General features: G+C 41.1%; 1 protein-coding gene across 2 annotated transcripts; it reads left to right on the top strand.

The window, feature by feature from the left end:
* enc1 (ectodermal-neural cortex 1) lies at positions 1-11,989 on the top strand. Of its 2 annotated transcripts, none has more exons than XM_067438623.1 (4): positions 1-339; positions 1,507-1,806; positions 2,258-3,782; positions 8,463-11,989. In XM_067438623.1, exons 2-3 carry the CDS (start codon positions 1,513-1,515, stop codon positions 3,737-3,739), a joined length of 1,776 nt encoding a protein of 591 aa, XP_067294724.1. In that variant the 5' UTR covers positions 1-339; positions 1,507-1,512; the 3' UTR covers positions 3,740-3,782; positions 8,463-11,989. The 2 variants fall into 2 exon arrangements, with proteins under 2 accessions (XP_067294724.1, XP_067294723.1); XM_067438622.1 differs by lacking the exon at positions 1-339 and adding an exon at positions 990-1,010.
* Positions 11,990-14,335: the final 2,346 nt, after the last annotated feature.

Here is a 14,335-nt window from a genome sequence, read left to right as displayed (position 1 = left end):
AGCTGTTCACTATTGAGACCTGCACGCGAGCGAGAGCTGCTGTACGACGATACGAGCAAATGTATTTGTGCACCCGCACCGCAGTCACAAAGATAGAGGAACTAGTTTTCTATGTATCATCAACAGTATACAAAACTATACTTGTAGGCTAGTTTCTTACGTTAAAAAGCATCTGGATTAAATTACTCTTCATTTGTTTATTTTGTGGTTTATCCACGCGACATCGGACGCTGTTACCAGAGCGTTCGGCTCCGCCAGTATTGTGACTGTCCGCGTCGCGTTGTGGCATGTTCGAGGGCCAAAGCAAACAGAACTGAAGTCCTCATTGCTCCTAAACAGGTAATACAGTGTGTGTATATGTTCATAAATGGAAATGCACGTGCATTCTTTAGTCACCATAGGCTGGCTGGGCTGGCTAAACATTTCTTCTATTATACTTAAAGTCTATGTTTTGCGGAAGTTTGTTTAGCCTATATTCCCATGTGGAAAAAAAAAAAAAAGTTTATTTAAAAAAATTAAAACAAGTAATTATTCTAGTTTTTATTAAATTATTATAATAATAGTTTAAGTGGTAGAAATGTATAATGATAAAATAAATGAATGAATGACAAGACCAATGAACAGACCTAAACGGTGCTTGAAAAGTAGTCTTTCTTAGAGTCTACTTGTTATACCACTGTTTTATTGCAAGATATATACTGATTGATTATGTTTTATGCATACAGGCATTCACATAACATTGCTGTGTTTCAGTGCAGTTGCAAAATAATTAATGGCCAATGTCAGCACAGGGTTTCTGGCTCTTGTACTTCACAGCTGTGGCCAATTTAAATGGATTATTGGACTATATCAGGTGTGATACATCACCATTGCTTTTGTGTCCTTAATGTATTTAGCTTACTTCAGAACTACATTTTGCCTCTGCACAACATTAGCGGGAACACAATTAAATTCTCCCAGGAGGGATGTTGACAGCCGGCAGGGACCATGGGGGCGTGTATCGGTTACATGTAAATTCAGACTGATTGGATTTGAATGTGCACCATATAGGTGACCAGATGGCAGTCGGTGACATTGACACACTTAGTGTTGACTCTGTGCCTGGTGTTCAACTCTTTGTTCGCTTTTTCCACAGTAAATTTCAGACAGCAGTGTTTACTTCTGATTTTTTTTTTTTTTACTTCAGTTTCCCCTCCTTATCCATCCGCCTTTGAACACCTGGTAATGATTAGCCTCCCTTGCATTTGTTCACATTCCAGTCGGCTAGACATCAGAGAGGCTTCCAGTTGGTTTTTATGTTGTGTTTGCCGAATTACATCATCTTTTTCTGCCTTCATATTGAAGTTTGGCATGCTCTTTGTGTATTTTGCTGATATCGATCATATCACTGTTTAAAACGATGTCAGTCAACTTCTGAAACAACAAAGGCTGTTTAAAGCTCAGCAGTGTGCCAGTTTTGTCAGCTGAACTCTCTCTCTCTCTGTCTCTCTCTCTCTTTCATTTCAGGATTCAATGAAAATGTCTGTCTGTGTCCACGAGAACCGCAAGTCTCGTGCCAGCACAGGCTCTATGAACATCTACCTGTTCCACAAGTCCTCATACGCAGACAGCGTGCTAATGCACCTGAATGCTCTTCGTCAGCAGAGACTCTTCACCGATGTTCTGCTCCATGCAGGAAACCGCTCTTTCCCATGCCACAGGGCTGTGCTGGCCGCCTGCAGCCGCTACTTTGAGGCAATGTTTAGCGGAGGGCTGAGAGAGAGTCAGGACAGTGAAGTGGACTTTAGAGACTCCATTCATCCAGAGGTATTGTTGTAATGTTTAAATTTGTTTTCTAGTCCAAGTGTTGAAGTGATACCAAAAATGACAATACACAAAACAAAATAAGATAATTTGAAAACTGATGAAGTGTTTTTTTGTTGTTGTTTTTTTTAAGTCAGTGGGCTCCAATGTTTTTTTGGACCCTGCTGACTTTCATTGTTGGACAAAACCATTAAAACACTGTTCAAAATATAAAGATGTTATGGTAGGTTGGATGTGCTATCAGCTTTAAATTGTATTCTAATCGTATGCTACTCAAACACCTGATTGACTGGAGACTTCTAAAACCTAGGAGAATCTCTGGGTTTGAAAAACAGGCTTTTGCAAAACAATAGTTTCATGGTTTTCAAGTAATTCCCATTTTAGTTTGACTGCAAAAATTAGGATATCACTTGTAGGTAAACTTTTTTTCTTTTTTTTACTTCCCTTTGTCTAGGTATTGGAGCTCCTACTGGACTATGCCTACTCATCAAGAGTAATAATAAACGAGGAAAATGCAGAGTCACTCCTTGAGGCCGGTGACATGCTGGAGTTTCAGGACATTCGAGATGCCTGTGCTGAGTTTCTGGAGAAGAACCTCCACCCATCAAATTGCCTAGGCATGCTGCTGCTCTCAGATGCTCATCAGTGCACCCAGCTTTTCCAGCTGTCCTGGAGCATGTGTCTCAGTAACTTCCCTGCTATCTGCAAGACTGAGGAGTTTCTCCAGCTGCCCAAGGACATGCTGGTCAAACTGCTGGCACACGAAGAGCTTGAAACTGAGGATGAGCGTCTGGTCTACGAGTCCGCTCTCAACTGGGTGAACTACGACCTTGAGAGGAGGCACTGTCATCTTCCGGAGCTGCTCCGTACCGTGCGTCTTGCTCTGCTGCCTGCCATCTTCCTTATGGAGAACGTCTCTACGGAGGAGCTCATCATCGCACAGGCTAAAAGCAAAGAGCTGGTAGACGAAGCCATTCGCTGCAAACTGCGCATCTTGCAAAACGACGGAGTTGTCAACAGTCCTTGCGCCCGGCCCCGCAAGACTAGTCATGCCCTTTTCTTGCTGGGTGGGCCCACGTTTATGTGCGACAAGCTCTACCTGGTGGACCAGAAGGCCAAAGAGATCATTCCAAAGGCTGACATCCCCAGCCCACGAAAGGAGTTCAGTGCCTGTGCCATTGGCTGTAAAGTGTACGTGACAGGTGGCCGGGGCTCCGAGAACGGTGTGTCTAAGGACGTTTGGGTGTACGATACATTACATGAGGAATGGTCCAAAGCAGCTCCGATGCTGATAGCACGTTTCGGCCATGGTTCGGCTGAGTTACGCCATTGCCTGTATGTCGTCGGAGGTCACACGGCTGCCACTGGCTGTCTGCCTGCATCACCATCTGTGTCCTTGAAGCAGGTAGAGCAGTTTGACCCCGTTGCTAACAAGTGGAGCATGGTGGCGCCACTGCGAGAAGGAGTTAGTAATGCAGCTGTTGTCAGCGTAAAGCTTAAGTTGTTCGCCTTCGGCGGGACCAGTGTGGCCCACGACAAGCTACCCAAAGTTCAGTGCTACGATCCCTCAGAAAACCGCTGGACAGTCCCAGCGTCCTGCCCGCAGCCGTGGCGCTACACTGCAGCTGCTGTTCTCGGCAACCAGATATTCGTAATGGGCGGCGACACCGAGTTCTCTGCTTGCTCTGCCTACAAATTCAGCAGTGAGACTTATCAGTGGACTAAAGTTGGAGATGTCACAGCAAAACGAATGAGCTGCCAGGCGGTGGCTTCTGGAAACAAACTTTATGTAGTGGGTGGCTACTTTGGTACACAGCGCTGTAAAACCCTGGACTGCTATGACCCCACGCTTGATGCCTGGAACAGCATCACTACCGTACCTTATTCCTTAATCCCCACTGCCTTTGTCAGCACCTGGAAACACCTCCCAGCCTGAAGCACGCCTGTACTCCCTTGTGTGACCCTACTGTCCCTATGAGGTAGGTTGTGTGCTCTAAAAACAGAATTGCCAGACATGTTTTTTTTATATCCAGTTATAGAAAGTGATGCAATATGTAGCAGAGCTTCTACATTTTTCTTCATGAAGTAATCTTTTAAAACTAATAATTTAATAATACTGTTAAAAGCAATATTTTAAGTGCATTCAGAACATCCATTGTTCATACTATACATAAAGTTGTGCCTAAGTTCATTCTAAATTATTGAAGTGGTTTATTTTACAGTCCACTAATAATAACTTATTAAAATTATATGCAATTTGATTAAAATATGTGCTTATTGTGCTATTTATCCGCTTATGTCTGCATGGTCACAGCAGTTTGCAAGGACTGAAATACATTTTAGAAGGTTTCCTTGAAACTCTAGGGAATTTCAGCAGAAGTGTTAATGTCCTTAATGAACTAATTGCTAATTTTTTCAAAATTAATTTTCAGCTTACATTTTTTCCAGCTGTCCCTGTGTTGTGATTACCCTCTTTGTAAGCATACTTTCACATTAGGAAAGTCCTGTGTACAAGGTTACATGGCTCTTTATTTGTTCATATGCATACCACATTTGGATATAGTGATTTGATTCATCCCTCATGATCTGCATTGTTCATACTTTGACAAAGAACCTTATTAAAATCGGTGGTAAATTGAGTATTGACCAAGCAATTAGATTGTGTTAGGAGTCAGAGAGGAAAAGAATGGCAAGGCAGCATGCTATGAATATCAACCAGGTCAAATCTGCCCATATGCACAAACAGATGTATTTCTTTCTGCCTATCAGTTCCCCAGTGCTTTCTGAATTCTTTCAGTTCTTGTCTGATGGACTTTTTCCAGTTTTCCTTCTGTTTCTGTAAGGAGATTCTTCTGATGTATATGTGCGAGTTAATCTCAGTGTTTCACTTTTATCTGAGAACTTCAAAGCTGGTATATTAATGGATGTTTTATAATAGGTTGCTACAGATGTTACGTCTCCTGAGAGTCTGTAAAAATACTGGCTGCTGAGCATTGGGCCTTGCTCTGTCTCCAGGAGAACAGGCTTTGGTCACAGCAGGACTGCATCGGAAAAGGGCATCCGGCTTTCCAGTATCTACCTCTTTGATATGCCCACTGATGCAGTGTGTGTGTGCTCTGTCTGGTCTGGCTGATACGGAGGCTCTGCTGTATCTGATCAGTCTCCAGACTAGGAGAAAGAGAGAGAAAAAAAGATCCTTGCTTGAGAGAATTCAGAGCCTTGGTATTTTGGCTGCAGCTTGAGTCAAGCTTCACGCACCTACTATAGAAAGATGCTGCAACTGAATTTTAATGTGCGCGTGGGCACATGCATATCTTCACGTAAAATTTAGATCCAAAGTAAAACTGTGTGTTTGTGTGCCTCAGTTGTGAGGAGGCAGCTTGCGGTAGGGCTGAATGAGTTATGAGCGTGCAGTGAGGGGCGTTGCACCGAAGGGTAATTGAAGCAGAATAGAAGACTTTTATTGTTCCTGAGGGGGAAATTTGTCTAAGGGTGGAGGGAAGAGAGGTAGGGCAAATGGAGGAGGTGGGAGGGTTCTGAGAAAAGGCAGAGAAAGTAATTGTGAGGTGTTGTCAGTGTGTTGATGACATGGAGCATGCTTGCATGAAGTCTGATCAACAGTTCACAATGGACTGTTGTGTTGTTGAGCTAGTGTCTTTATCTGTTGCACACAATCAAATAATTTCAATAGGAATCCACACAATCAGGAATTTTGCATGAGGGTGAAAGATTTCCCTGTGCAGATTTTGCCGGATTGACAATTTTGTGTGTTCATGCTGGATGAAGCAGAGCTACAATTGCACTGTCTCTGCATGTTAGCTCAATAAAAAAAGAATTTAAGTCGGACTAAAGTGTTTATGTGACTTAAAAAAGCAACAACATGTATTGCTGTATGTAAAGCGTGCATGTAAGCGTACACCGTACGGTTTGATTAAATGGATATAGTCAATGTACACCGATAAAACAGAGTGTGTGGAGACTGAATTCAGTAGATTCATAACAGTAGACGAAGATCATAGATCAGCTTAAACCTACACTATCGACAATACAAATAATTTTTATTTGGAAATCCTTTTGGCATGACTGTATGCATTACTCCGAAGTTAAGCACTCTGTATAAGTAGTGAGATGAGGTAATTCAGATGAATCAGCTGTTGGTTTCCATAAATGGTTTTCGTACTATTAATTGTAATGTTTTATTGTGTGCTGAATTCTTTGTGATGTGGCTTTGACCTGTTTCTTTGGAAAGAAAAGCGAATGTAAGGACAATATTTGTTCTCTCTTTTTTTTTTTTTGATGAACATTTTCAAAGAGCCAAAGACATTGTGGAAGAAATAGACAAAACAGGGTAGTCAGAGATACAGGGGGTGATTTATTTAGCACAGTTTTCTTTACTCTCTTAATGAAAGCACATAACAATGGAAAGATTTATTTCTGCCTGGTGGAATGAATGAATATTTTATACATTCTTTCTTCTCTGCCTTCATGAAGGGTGCAATGAGAACAGAATAACCCCTAAATACTGATAGTCAACCAAAACTCCAGGACAGTAGACTAAACAAGATCTACACCAACTTCACTTCCTCCTCAATGGAAAAACAACACCCATTCCATTCCTGACCCTTTGGTGCTGGTCATTAGCTTTGCTTTTAAAGTCTCTGTGACTTTGTGTGCCTGTGAAATGCTGCCCACCTCGACAGGGCAGTTAATTTCAAAGTGGTGGTCCTTCCTTTGTTCACTGAGCCATTCCTATGCATTTAAAAGACCATGAAGTGTTCTAAGCAAGCTTCCTCCCAACTAACAATGAGGAGCCTCACTGCTGGCCAGAGGAGTGGGAGGAGAGAGAAGGCCGGGATGAGGGGAGAGGGGGAGGACTGGATAAGGGAGAGTAAACAAAGATTTCCAGTCTTGCTCTTTCTTTCTCTCCAACTGGCTGTGTTTTCTCACACTCAAACTCCTGCTATCTCTCTCCCATGGGAATGCATCTGGTTACAGAGATCCTCCCTTTCCTACGTACGTAGACACACTGCTCTCTTTATCTCTTATCATTTCCCTCTCTCTGTGAGACCATTTTTTGGACTAATGTGCTGTTGAACTCTGCAAAGGTTGTTCTTTGCAGATGTACAGCATTATATTTGAACAGATGGAATGGCAAACTACATGCCTGTATGAATTGAGGATCCATGATATGGGATTTGTCAAACTTTTTAAAAAGAAAAACAATTCTTTTAACACCCAAAATACTATTACAATTTAAAATACCTGTTTTATTTCAATATATTTTAAAATGTAATTTATTCCTGTGATGACAGATGAATAGCTGAATTTTCAGCACAATTTATCTAGTCTTCAGTCACATGGTCCTTTAGAAATCATTCTATATGCATATTTTTTGATCATGAAGCATTTTCTTTTTATCAATTTTGAAACCGGTTGTGCTGCTTAATATTTTTGTTGGGGTTCTGATTTTTTTTCTTTGATTAATAAGTTCTGATAAACTTTTTTTTTATTTTTTAGTCACAGCAAAGGAAAGAAGATTGAACGGACAGGGTCTGGTTAGAGACAGAAAATATAATTAGCTCAGTATACAAACAACAGACATCAATAGAAAATACCCACCATGGTGTAAAAACTGAAGTTTGTGCGTTCCTGCACGTGTGCACAAACTTGTGATCTGCACATACGCGTGTGTGTGTTTATGCCAGGCTTGTGTTTGGCGGGTGTGGGAGTGGAGGGAGGTCATTAGTCTAAGCTCTGTTCATTCAAAGTCAGCTCCATGCTGCTCAGATGAAGTGCCATGGTTCAGTGAACATTTTGTCTTCAAAAACAGCCCCAGAATCTACACCCAACTGGCCCTGGGATCGATGGAGGGATGGATTTGGCTTTGCCCCCTTCCAGTCTCTTTGGGCTTCTGTTTGAGTGGGTTTTAATTGGCAAGCAATTCTACTGTAACTGCAGGGCCCTGTTGCCCTTTACTGTCGTTTATATGCACAACTTAAAAGAAGAAAGTGGGAGTTGGGAAGGAAAAAAGAGAGTGAGCGAATGTGTGCTAATGACTTGATTTGGATGCTGTGGGGGCTTCTCCTTTCAAATGATCACCTTAACTTCATTTTTCTTTTATTTCAAGCTAGAAGCCCTGAGAGGGAAAGAGAATATGTGACTTTAGAATGGATATTGGCTTTTGCAGAAGCTTAAGGCTGTAAAATGATAGTAGAGTCAAAGCCAAAGAGGAAAAACACACTATCACATTTAACGCAACAATGGACAGAAGAGGAAGCCTTTGTTGCACTACATTTAGTTGTTCTCTAGGTTTCTAAACGCTTCTTTTGTTAACTTAATAACACCAATGATCAGGCTGAACGCAGACAGTTTTCTTTTGGGTTGTATCTGTTGCTGAACAGGTGTGAGGGTCTGGTCGGACATGTCCTCTCTTTTTGTTTTTCCTTGAGGGGAAAAAGAAAAGATTGGAACAAATGGTCAGAATCAGTGTCTGAATTATGTTTGTGAGGTGTTATTCTTTCCTGAAATGTGAATCTGAAATTATGGGTGTTTATATTTATTTAATCTAGCTATCAAAAGTAGTGTAATGAGGGCAAAAAAAATGACCTTAATTGAGATGCAAGTTCCTAATGTGTTTTTGTTGTCTTATTTTTCCACAGAGTTCCTTGTGTCCACTTGTCGTTATTGTCTACTGGATTCCAACTGTGAAGAAACGCTATAACCCTCCTGTGCAATTTTAAAAGAGACTTTCTCCCGTAAGAGCTAAGTATTGTGTACGAAGTTCAGTCGCAAAGCTTTTTTTCTGCTGCAAGTTCGCCACAATCGTTTAACTTCCTGCTTGGAAGTTTCATGTACGTTGTGATGTCATAATCCTACATTTTGTGAAGTATCTCAACCTGGGCTTTACAGTGAAAACCAAAAGAACTGCGATGCGTCCTGAAAGCCAACTCTGCTTCCAACATAACCAGCATAAGCATCACTTTTGTCCCCCTACGTTTTTGTCCTTTGACCTTTTTGGTATAAAGCAGATGCCATGCAAGCTAAAACAGACGTGTATGCCTGTCTTAATTTCTTTACTGCATGAAGGATGACTGGAAGCTTATGATTTGAAGATCAACAGGAGTCTCAACGCATGATTGGAGATGTTTAGATACTCACTCCAGGAAAAGTACCTCACATCCTGATATGCATCTACCTTTTCTTCTCCTATGGTGATGTAAAAAAACAGACTTTGCTCAAAAGGAAAGAGGTTGAGGCGGGCTCTTAATGGACTGATAAACGTCATATTTTGCTGATTTAAAGAATAAAACAGACAGAAGGAAACATGAGAGCCTTTTTTTCACTTATTTGTCCTTTACACGTCTACGAGGAGGATGGGCTGATGCTGAACAGTTCCACAAAACCTTAGCAGCTTGGTGAAAAATGAACACGGGCACAGCGTGTCCCAAGGTACAGTCACCAGCTGTGCATATGTGACTAAGTGAGTGCGGAAGAGGCACGTCCCAGCATGTTAGTCTGGACGAGAGTCCGTCTGACCCCACTCAACACCCGATCATACTTCCATCCCCACCAAAATAAACACCCTATAAACAGCGTGAGCATGTCCTCCGAGAAACCGCCAACAAACGCTATCCTTCCAGCTGATGACTGACCGACTCAAATTTCAAGATTCTCCTGCACAAAACAAGACACTTGTGCGAGACATTTCTGCTTTACAGTTTTTGCCTGTACTATTATAAGCACATACAGTCACGGTAAACGTGAACGACAGAAGGAGAGAGAAAAGAGGTGAGAGCCATTTCGTCACCCTGTGAGGGAATGCAGTCTCTATGGCAACAACTAAACTGTAAATTAAAAAAAAGAAAAAAGGACAAGATTGAGAAGTGCAAGAAACTGGCTGGCTGGCTCAAAATGTTTCAGTGTCTATTAATAGTCTTTAATTTATGACTTTTTTAAAAGCTTTTTGTTTTCCATTGTGTATTTATTGTGGTGTTTGTTTTGTTTTGCTTTCATACATGTTTGGATGTATAGAAGTTACCAGGTTTTTATACCACGCATGGCCCAAAATGCTCTGTGTTCCTGCTGCTTTTTGCACATTTACATAAGGTAATTTTGACTGAGCAGGTGGAATTTGTAGTGGTCAGCGAACACTTGAGCCTCTTGCTCATCTGATCAAAAACAGGGAGGCTTGGGGGTCAAAGGTCTTTGACAGGATAAGAATGGTCCGAATGATGTCACAGCCTCAGATTACCCTGGGTCCAAGTGGGCAGGTCAGCAGATGGGGAGTTGGGAAGTGGTTTTGAGAGATTAGAGGACGGCAAGGAAAATTCTTCAACCTGCATGGGCAGTTCACCCAAGAATGAAAATGTTGAAAATGTACTTGTCCTCTCAATGACTTGCACTGACCTGCATCAACTTCTGTTTTGTTTTTGTTTTTTAAAAGTATAATTGGACCTTAAATCACCATTTAACATTTTCATTAAATAGAACATCAGCATAGGTTAGCGAGTGCTTTCAACCAGTGCCCCATACGAAACCCGGTCCAATATGCATCCTCTGTTCCCCAGCTCTACGTCCATCACTCTCTCAGTACTGGAGCTCAGGCTGACCCAGGGTGTCTGGGCTGTAAAGTTTGTGTAGAGTTATCTGAGGTATGTGACTTACGCAGCTGCTCTCAGAACAGCTGGAATTGTCACCAGCATGTCGTAACTTTGACTATCCCTTACAGTTCAGCTGTGCTGTTTGGATTGGATTAGGAAAATGTCAGACACTTTGCTGGATCACTCTTAAAAGTAAATGTGATGCTATAGAAGAACTGCTTTGGTTCCTCAAAGTGTGTGTGTGTGTGTGTGTGTGTGTGTATATATGTACACACATATACTAAAGCAGATAGAGCCCACTGTAGTAAGAGAAATGCTGTCTACACTGGGTGTGACGTGATGCCAACAGTAAACCAATGCATCGTTCTATTTCTGACATACTCCATGCATGTGCGCTGCTTTAAACAACAGTACAAATGGATTCAGAACTTTGGCTTTGGTGCAATCAGTGTAGATGGCCTCAAGCTGAAAAAGTGCCCAGTGTCGACAAAAGTATTAGTGTGAAGTTTTTATAATCTAAAAACTTTAAAAGTTTCCATTGTTGTTAAAATGGTGATTGAATCCTAGTTGTCAATAAGGAGTTTTATTTTTAAGAGTGGATGTTAGTTGCTACAGTGTGTTTATTAAAGTGATTTCATCAGCCAAATATAATAATGATGACCACAATGTTGTAATGGTAAAGCTAGATCCCAAAGGTCTCAAAATAAATAAAAGCGACATCTACATAAGGGCACAGACCATGTCGATGCCAAACGCACTGGCTGTAGAAATGATCTGTCTATTTAAATATTCACTGCGGAGCTATACGGTGACAACACTTTTTGGGTTAAATAATAACACGGTTTGCTACGCTATAGTTGTTGACAACACGTCCACATGCTTCAAACAAATTACATGGCTTTATTTTAATAGAATATAAAATGTTCTGTTGTTCAATAGCACAGCTGCAAAGTTGAAGGAGAGCCCCGTGAGAGGAAAAATTGTAACAAGGGGTCCATGTTCTTCCCATAAACCCTCTCATCTCCTCCAGCAAATTCTTGCCTACAAAGTTCCCTTTGGCCTTTAGGGTCTTTACACACCCCCTCCCAGAATACCTTTTCACAGAACACTGCACACTCTGACCTCCAGCCAATCAGAAAACCCTGTCCTGTCCCCCTCACATAGCACAGTTGCCACAGCAATGGTCAACAATCATTACTTCCTTCTCCATTTGAACTAGTAATAGTGAAGTGTTTTGTTTTTTCTCTTTTCTCTGCCTCTTACCTCTTTGGCCTCCCTTCTCCCCCCTGTCCTCCTGCTCAAGTGAAAGACTGATTTGGAAGTGACTCATTAGCCTGTGTGCATTGAGAACTCTTAAACGCTGTATGCCTTCACAAACAGACGCACTGCTAAAACCTTGTCAATGTTGGCCTGTACTGTTGTTTTTGTGGGTGTCTTTTTTTTTATTTTTATATATGTTGTTATAATTGTATTGTTATTTTATCTCAACCACTGCGGTTAACATTATTTTGTACAAGTGATTTTTTCACAATGTGAAATTCATGGCTAAATAAAGATACAAGTTTTTCCTCTTGATGGAAATAAAAGCGTATTGCATTATTCAGGTCTTCAGAACTGACAAAAATAACTTCAATATATGCTTTTACAGCCCTGAAGTAAGTTTCCCTGAAGTCTTTTATGCTGAGAAATGAAGCTTTTAATTCCAGTATGGCTTATTTGGAGTTGAAAATATTTCTCACATATCTGTCCAGCTTTATATGGCAGGCAGCACTTTTCCGTATGAAATGTTAAATGAGTGTGTTTATTAAGGGCCCCTAAATGTACAGAAGAGGCATGGATCTGTGTGTGTGTGTGTGTGTGTGTGTGTGTGTGTGTGTGTGTGTGTGTGTGTGTGTGTGTGTGTGTGCGCGCGCGTGTCTGCAAGACAGGAAGTAACAGCCATATGTGACCCATAAGATACTTTCCCTTTTATTCCTGTGTTACCGTGGCAACCCTGACCATTATCTGCAACTCTGGCAGCTGATGTGAAGCATGAAAATTTAAAAAGACCTCCTCCGCCACAGGCCTCCTTTCCTCTTGCCATTTTTTTAAAGTTCCTCCTACGTATTTTAATAATCCTGTTACCTTGTTCCTTTAATTCGAATAATTTTATTAAATAACCACAGTCTCTTTCTTTTAACCATTCAAAACATTCTGTGTCCTGCCTAGTGTAACTAGCAGGTCTACCATGAGTAAACAGACACTTACGGTGACACACAATGTTACAAACCCGCTCTTCCTGAGGACAGGAGTGTTTACATTCCTGCGATAAATTGACTCTCTTTCAGCAGGTTAAAGTAAGACCAGTTTTACAGGCTCCTAACACATACCCAAGCACACTATGGCAAGATGATAAGGATGTGCTTAATCACACCCTTAGAAAGCCATGGAGTTCACACTTCCCACAGGCTCATATAACCCAAGTGTTTACAATATACCTCTATGATAATAACTTGTTGACCTGAGATAATACATAGTAAAGCATATATTGGAGATGCTATATTGATTGTGTAATTGCATCTAGGTTTCCTCCAATCAACAGTTTAAAACCCAATTATCTATCTATCTATCTATCTATCTATCTATCTATCTATCTATCTATCTATCTATCTATCTATCTATCTATCTATCTATCTATCTATCAAAATGTAATGTTGCAAGATAGATAGATAGATCGATAGATCGATATCTATCTATCTATCTATCTATCTATCTATCTATCTATCTATCTATCTATCTATCTATCTATACACACACACACACACACACACACACACACACACACACACACACACACACACACACACACTCAATAAACATAGTCATGTGATATGTCCCTCAAGTTCCTGTTGCCAGGCAACATGTCTGTCAGATCCAGTGAGCTGGCACATGCTCTGTGTTTCTGCCATAGTAAGAGCCTCCTTTAGATGTCACACTGTCTCTTGGCCAGTAATAGGCCACTCTGTGAGAAATTGGATCCAATCATCAATCAGATGCAGAGCATCCTGTTATTCAGCCAATAGCTGATACAAATCCCAAAATAATGGCAAAACATGTCTCTTTCTTTAAGGCATCCTCTGATTACCAACACTTGTGACCTGTCTTGCAACATTACATTTTGTTTGGTTTTGGTAGTTGTATGAGCAGTATGAACAGAAGCTGCATACTCTCTAAACGAATCATAGGCTATATTATATTCTGTCATAACTTCAATATTATATTTATAATCGTTTTAACTCTTACTGGCACATAACCATAATAACCTCCATAATATTTTAGAACCCAACAAGCATATGGCGTTTAGATAAAGTCAAAAGTCGCGCGCACGAAAACCACGAGCACGCGAATAAACCCAAGCGTGCAAAACAGACCCACGAGAGGAAAATAGCAACGCGAGAGCGCATCTGTGCACCCGCGAGAGCGCATCTGTGCAGCCGCGAGCGCATTTGTACACCGCGAGCGCGCATTTGTACACCGCGAGCGCGCGAAACAGTATTTAGGGGCGGAAATGAATATTAGCGCAAGCCCCTGCTGCCTAGCGCGCTCAACTGCAAATGAGCGCTCGCGTGACTACTCAACACTCGCTCGCTCCTCGAGTTGACTTTTGACACTGTGAGGGCGGGGCAATGACTTTTGTCTTCCCACCTGTGATTGGTCATTTGTTTAATCAGTTTTACTCTTGTTTAAACATGTAGCAGGACTAGGACAAGGCACGTTTTAAGGAACCATTATGTCGGACCCTGAGTAGGTAATTTAATTTTTAAGTCTTTGTGTTTCGAGTGCAATATATTCAATATATGAAATTGTATTGTACAATTTCGAAGGTATTTTGTTTACAATCATCTTGAATAGTTTGTATAGGACCTTAACACTTAAAAAAGATAAGCTAATTT

Source organism: Pseudorasbora parva, chromosome 3 (assembly GCF_024679245.1).
Source record: "Pseudorasbora parva isolate DD20220531a chromosome 3, ASM2467924v1, whole genome shotgun sequence".
Lineage (NCBI taxonomy): Eukaryota > Metazoa > Chordata > Actinopteri > Cypriniformes > Gobionidae > Pseudorasbora > Pseudorasbora parva.
Note: the sequence above shows the minus strand (reverse complement) of the source record. Positions and strands in the feature narration are given on the sequence as shown.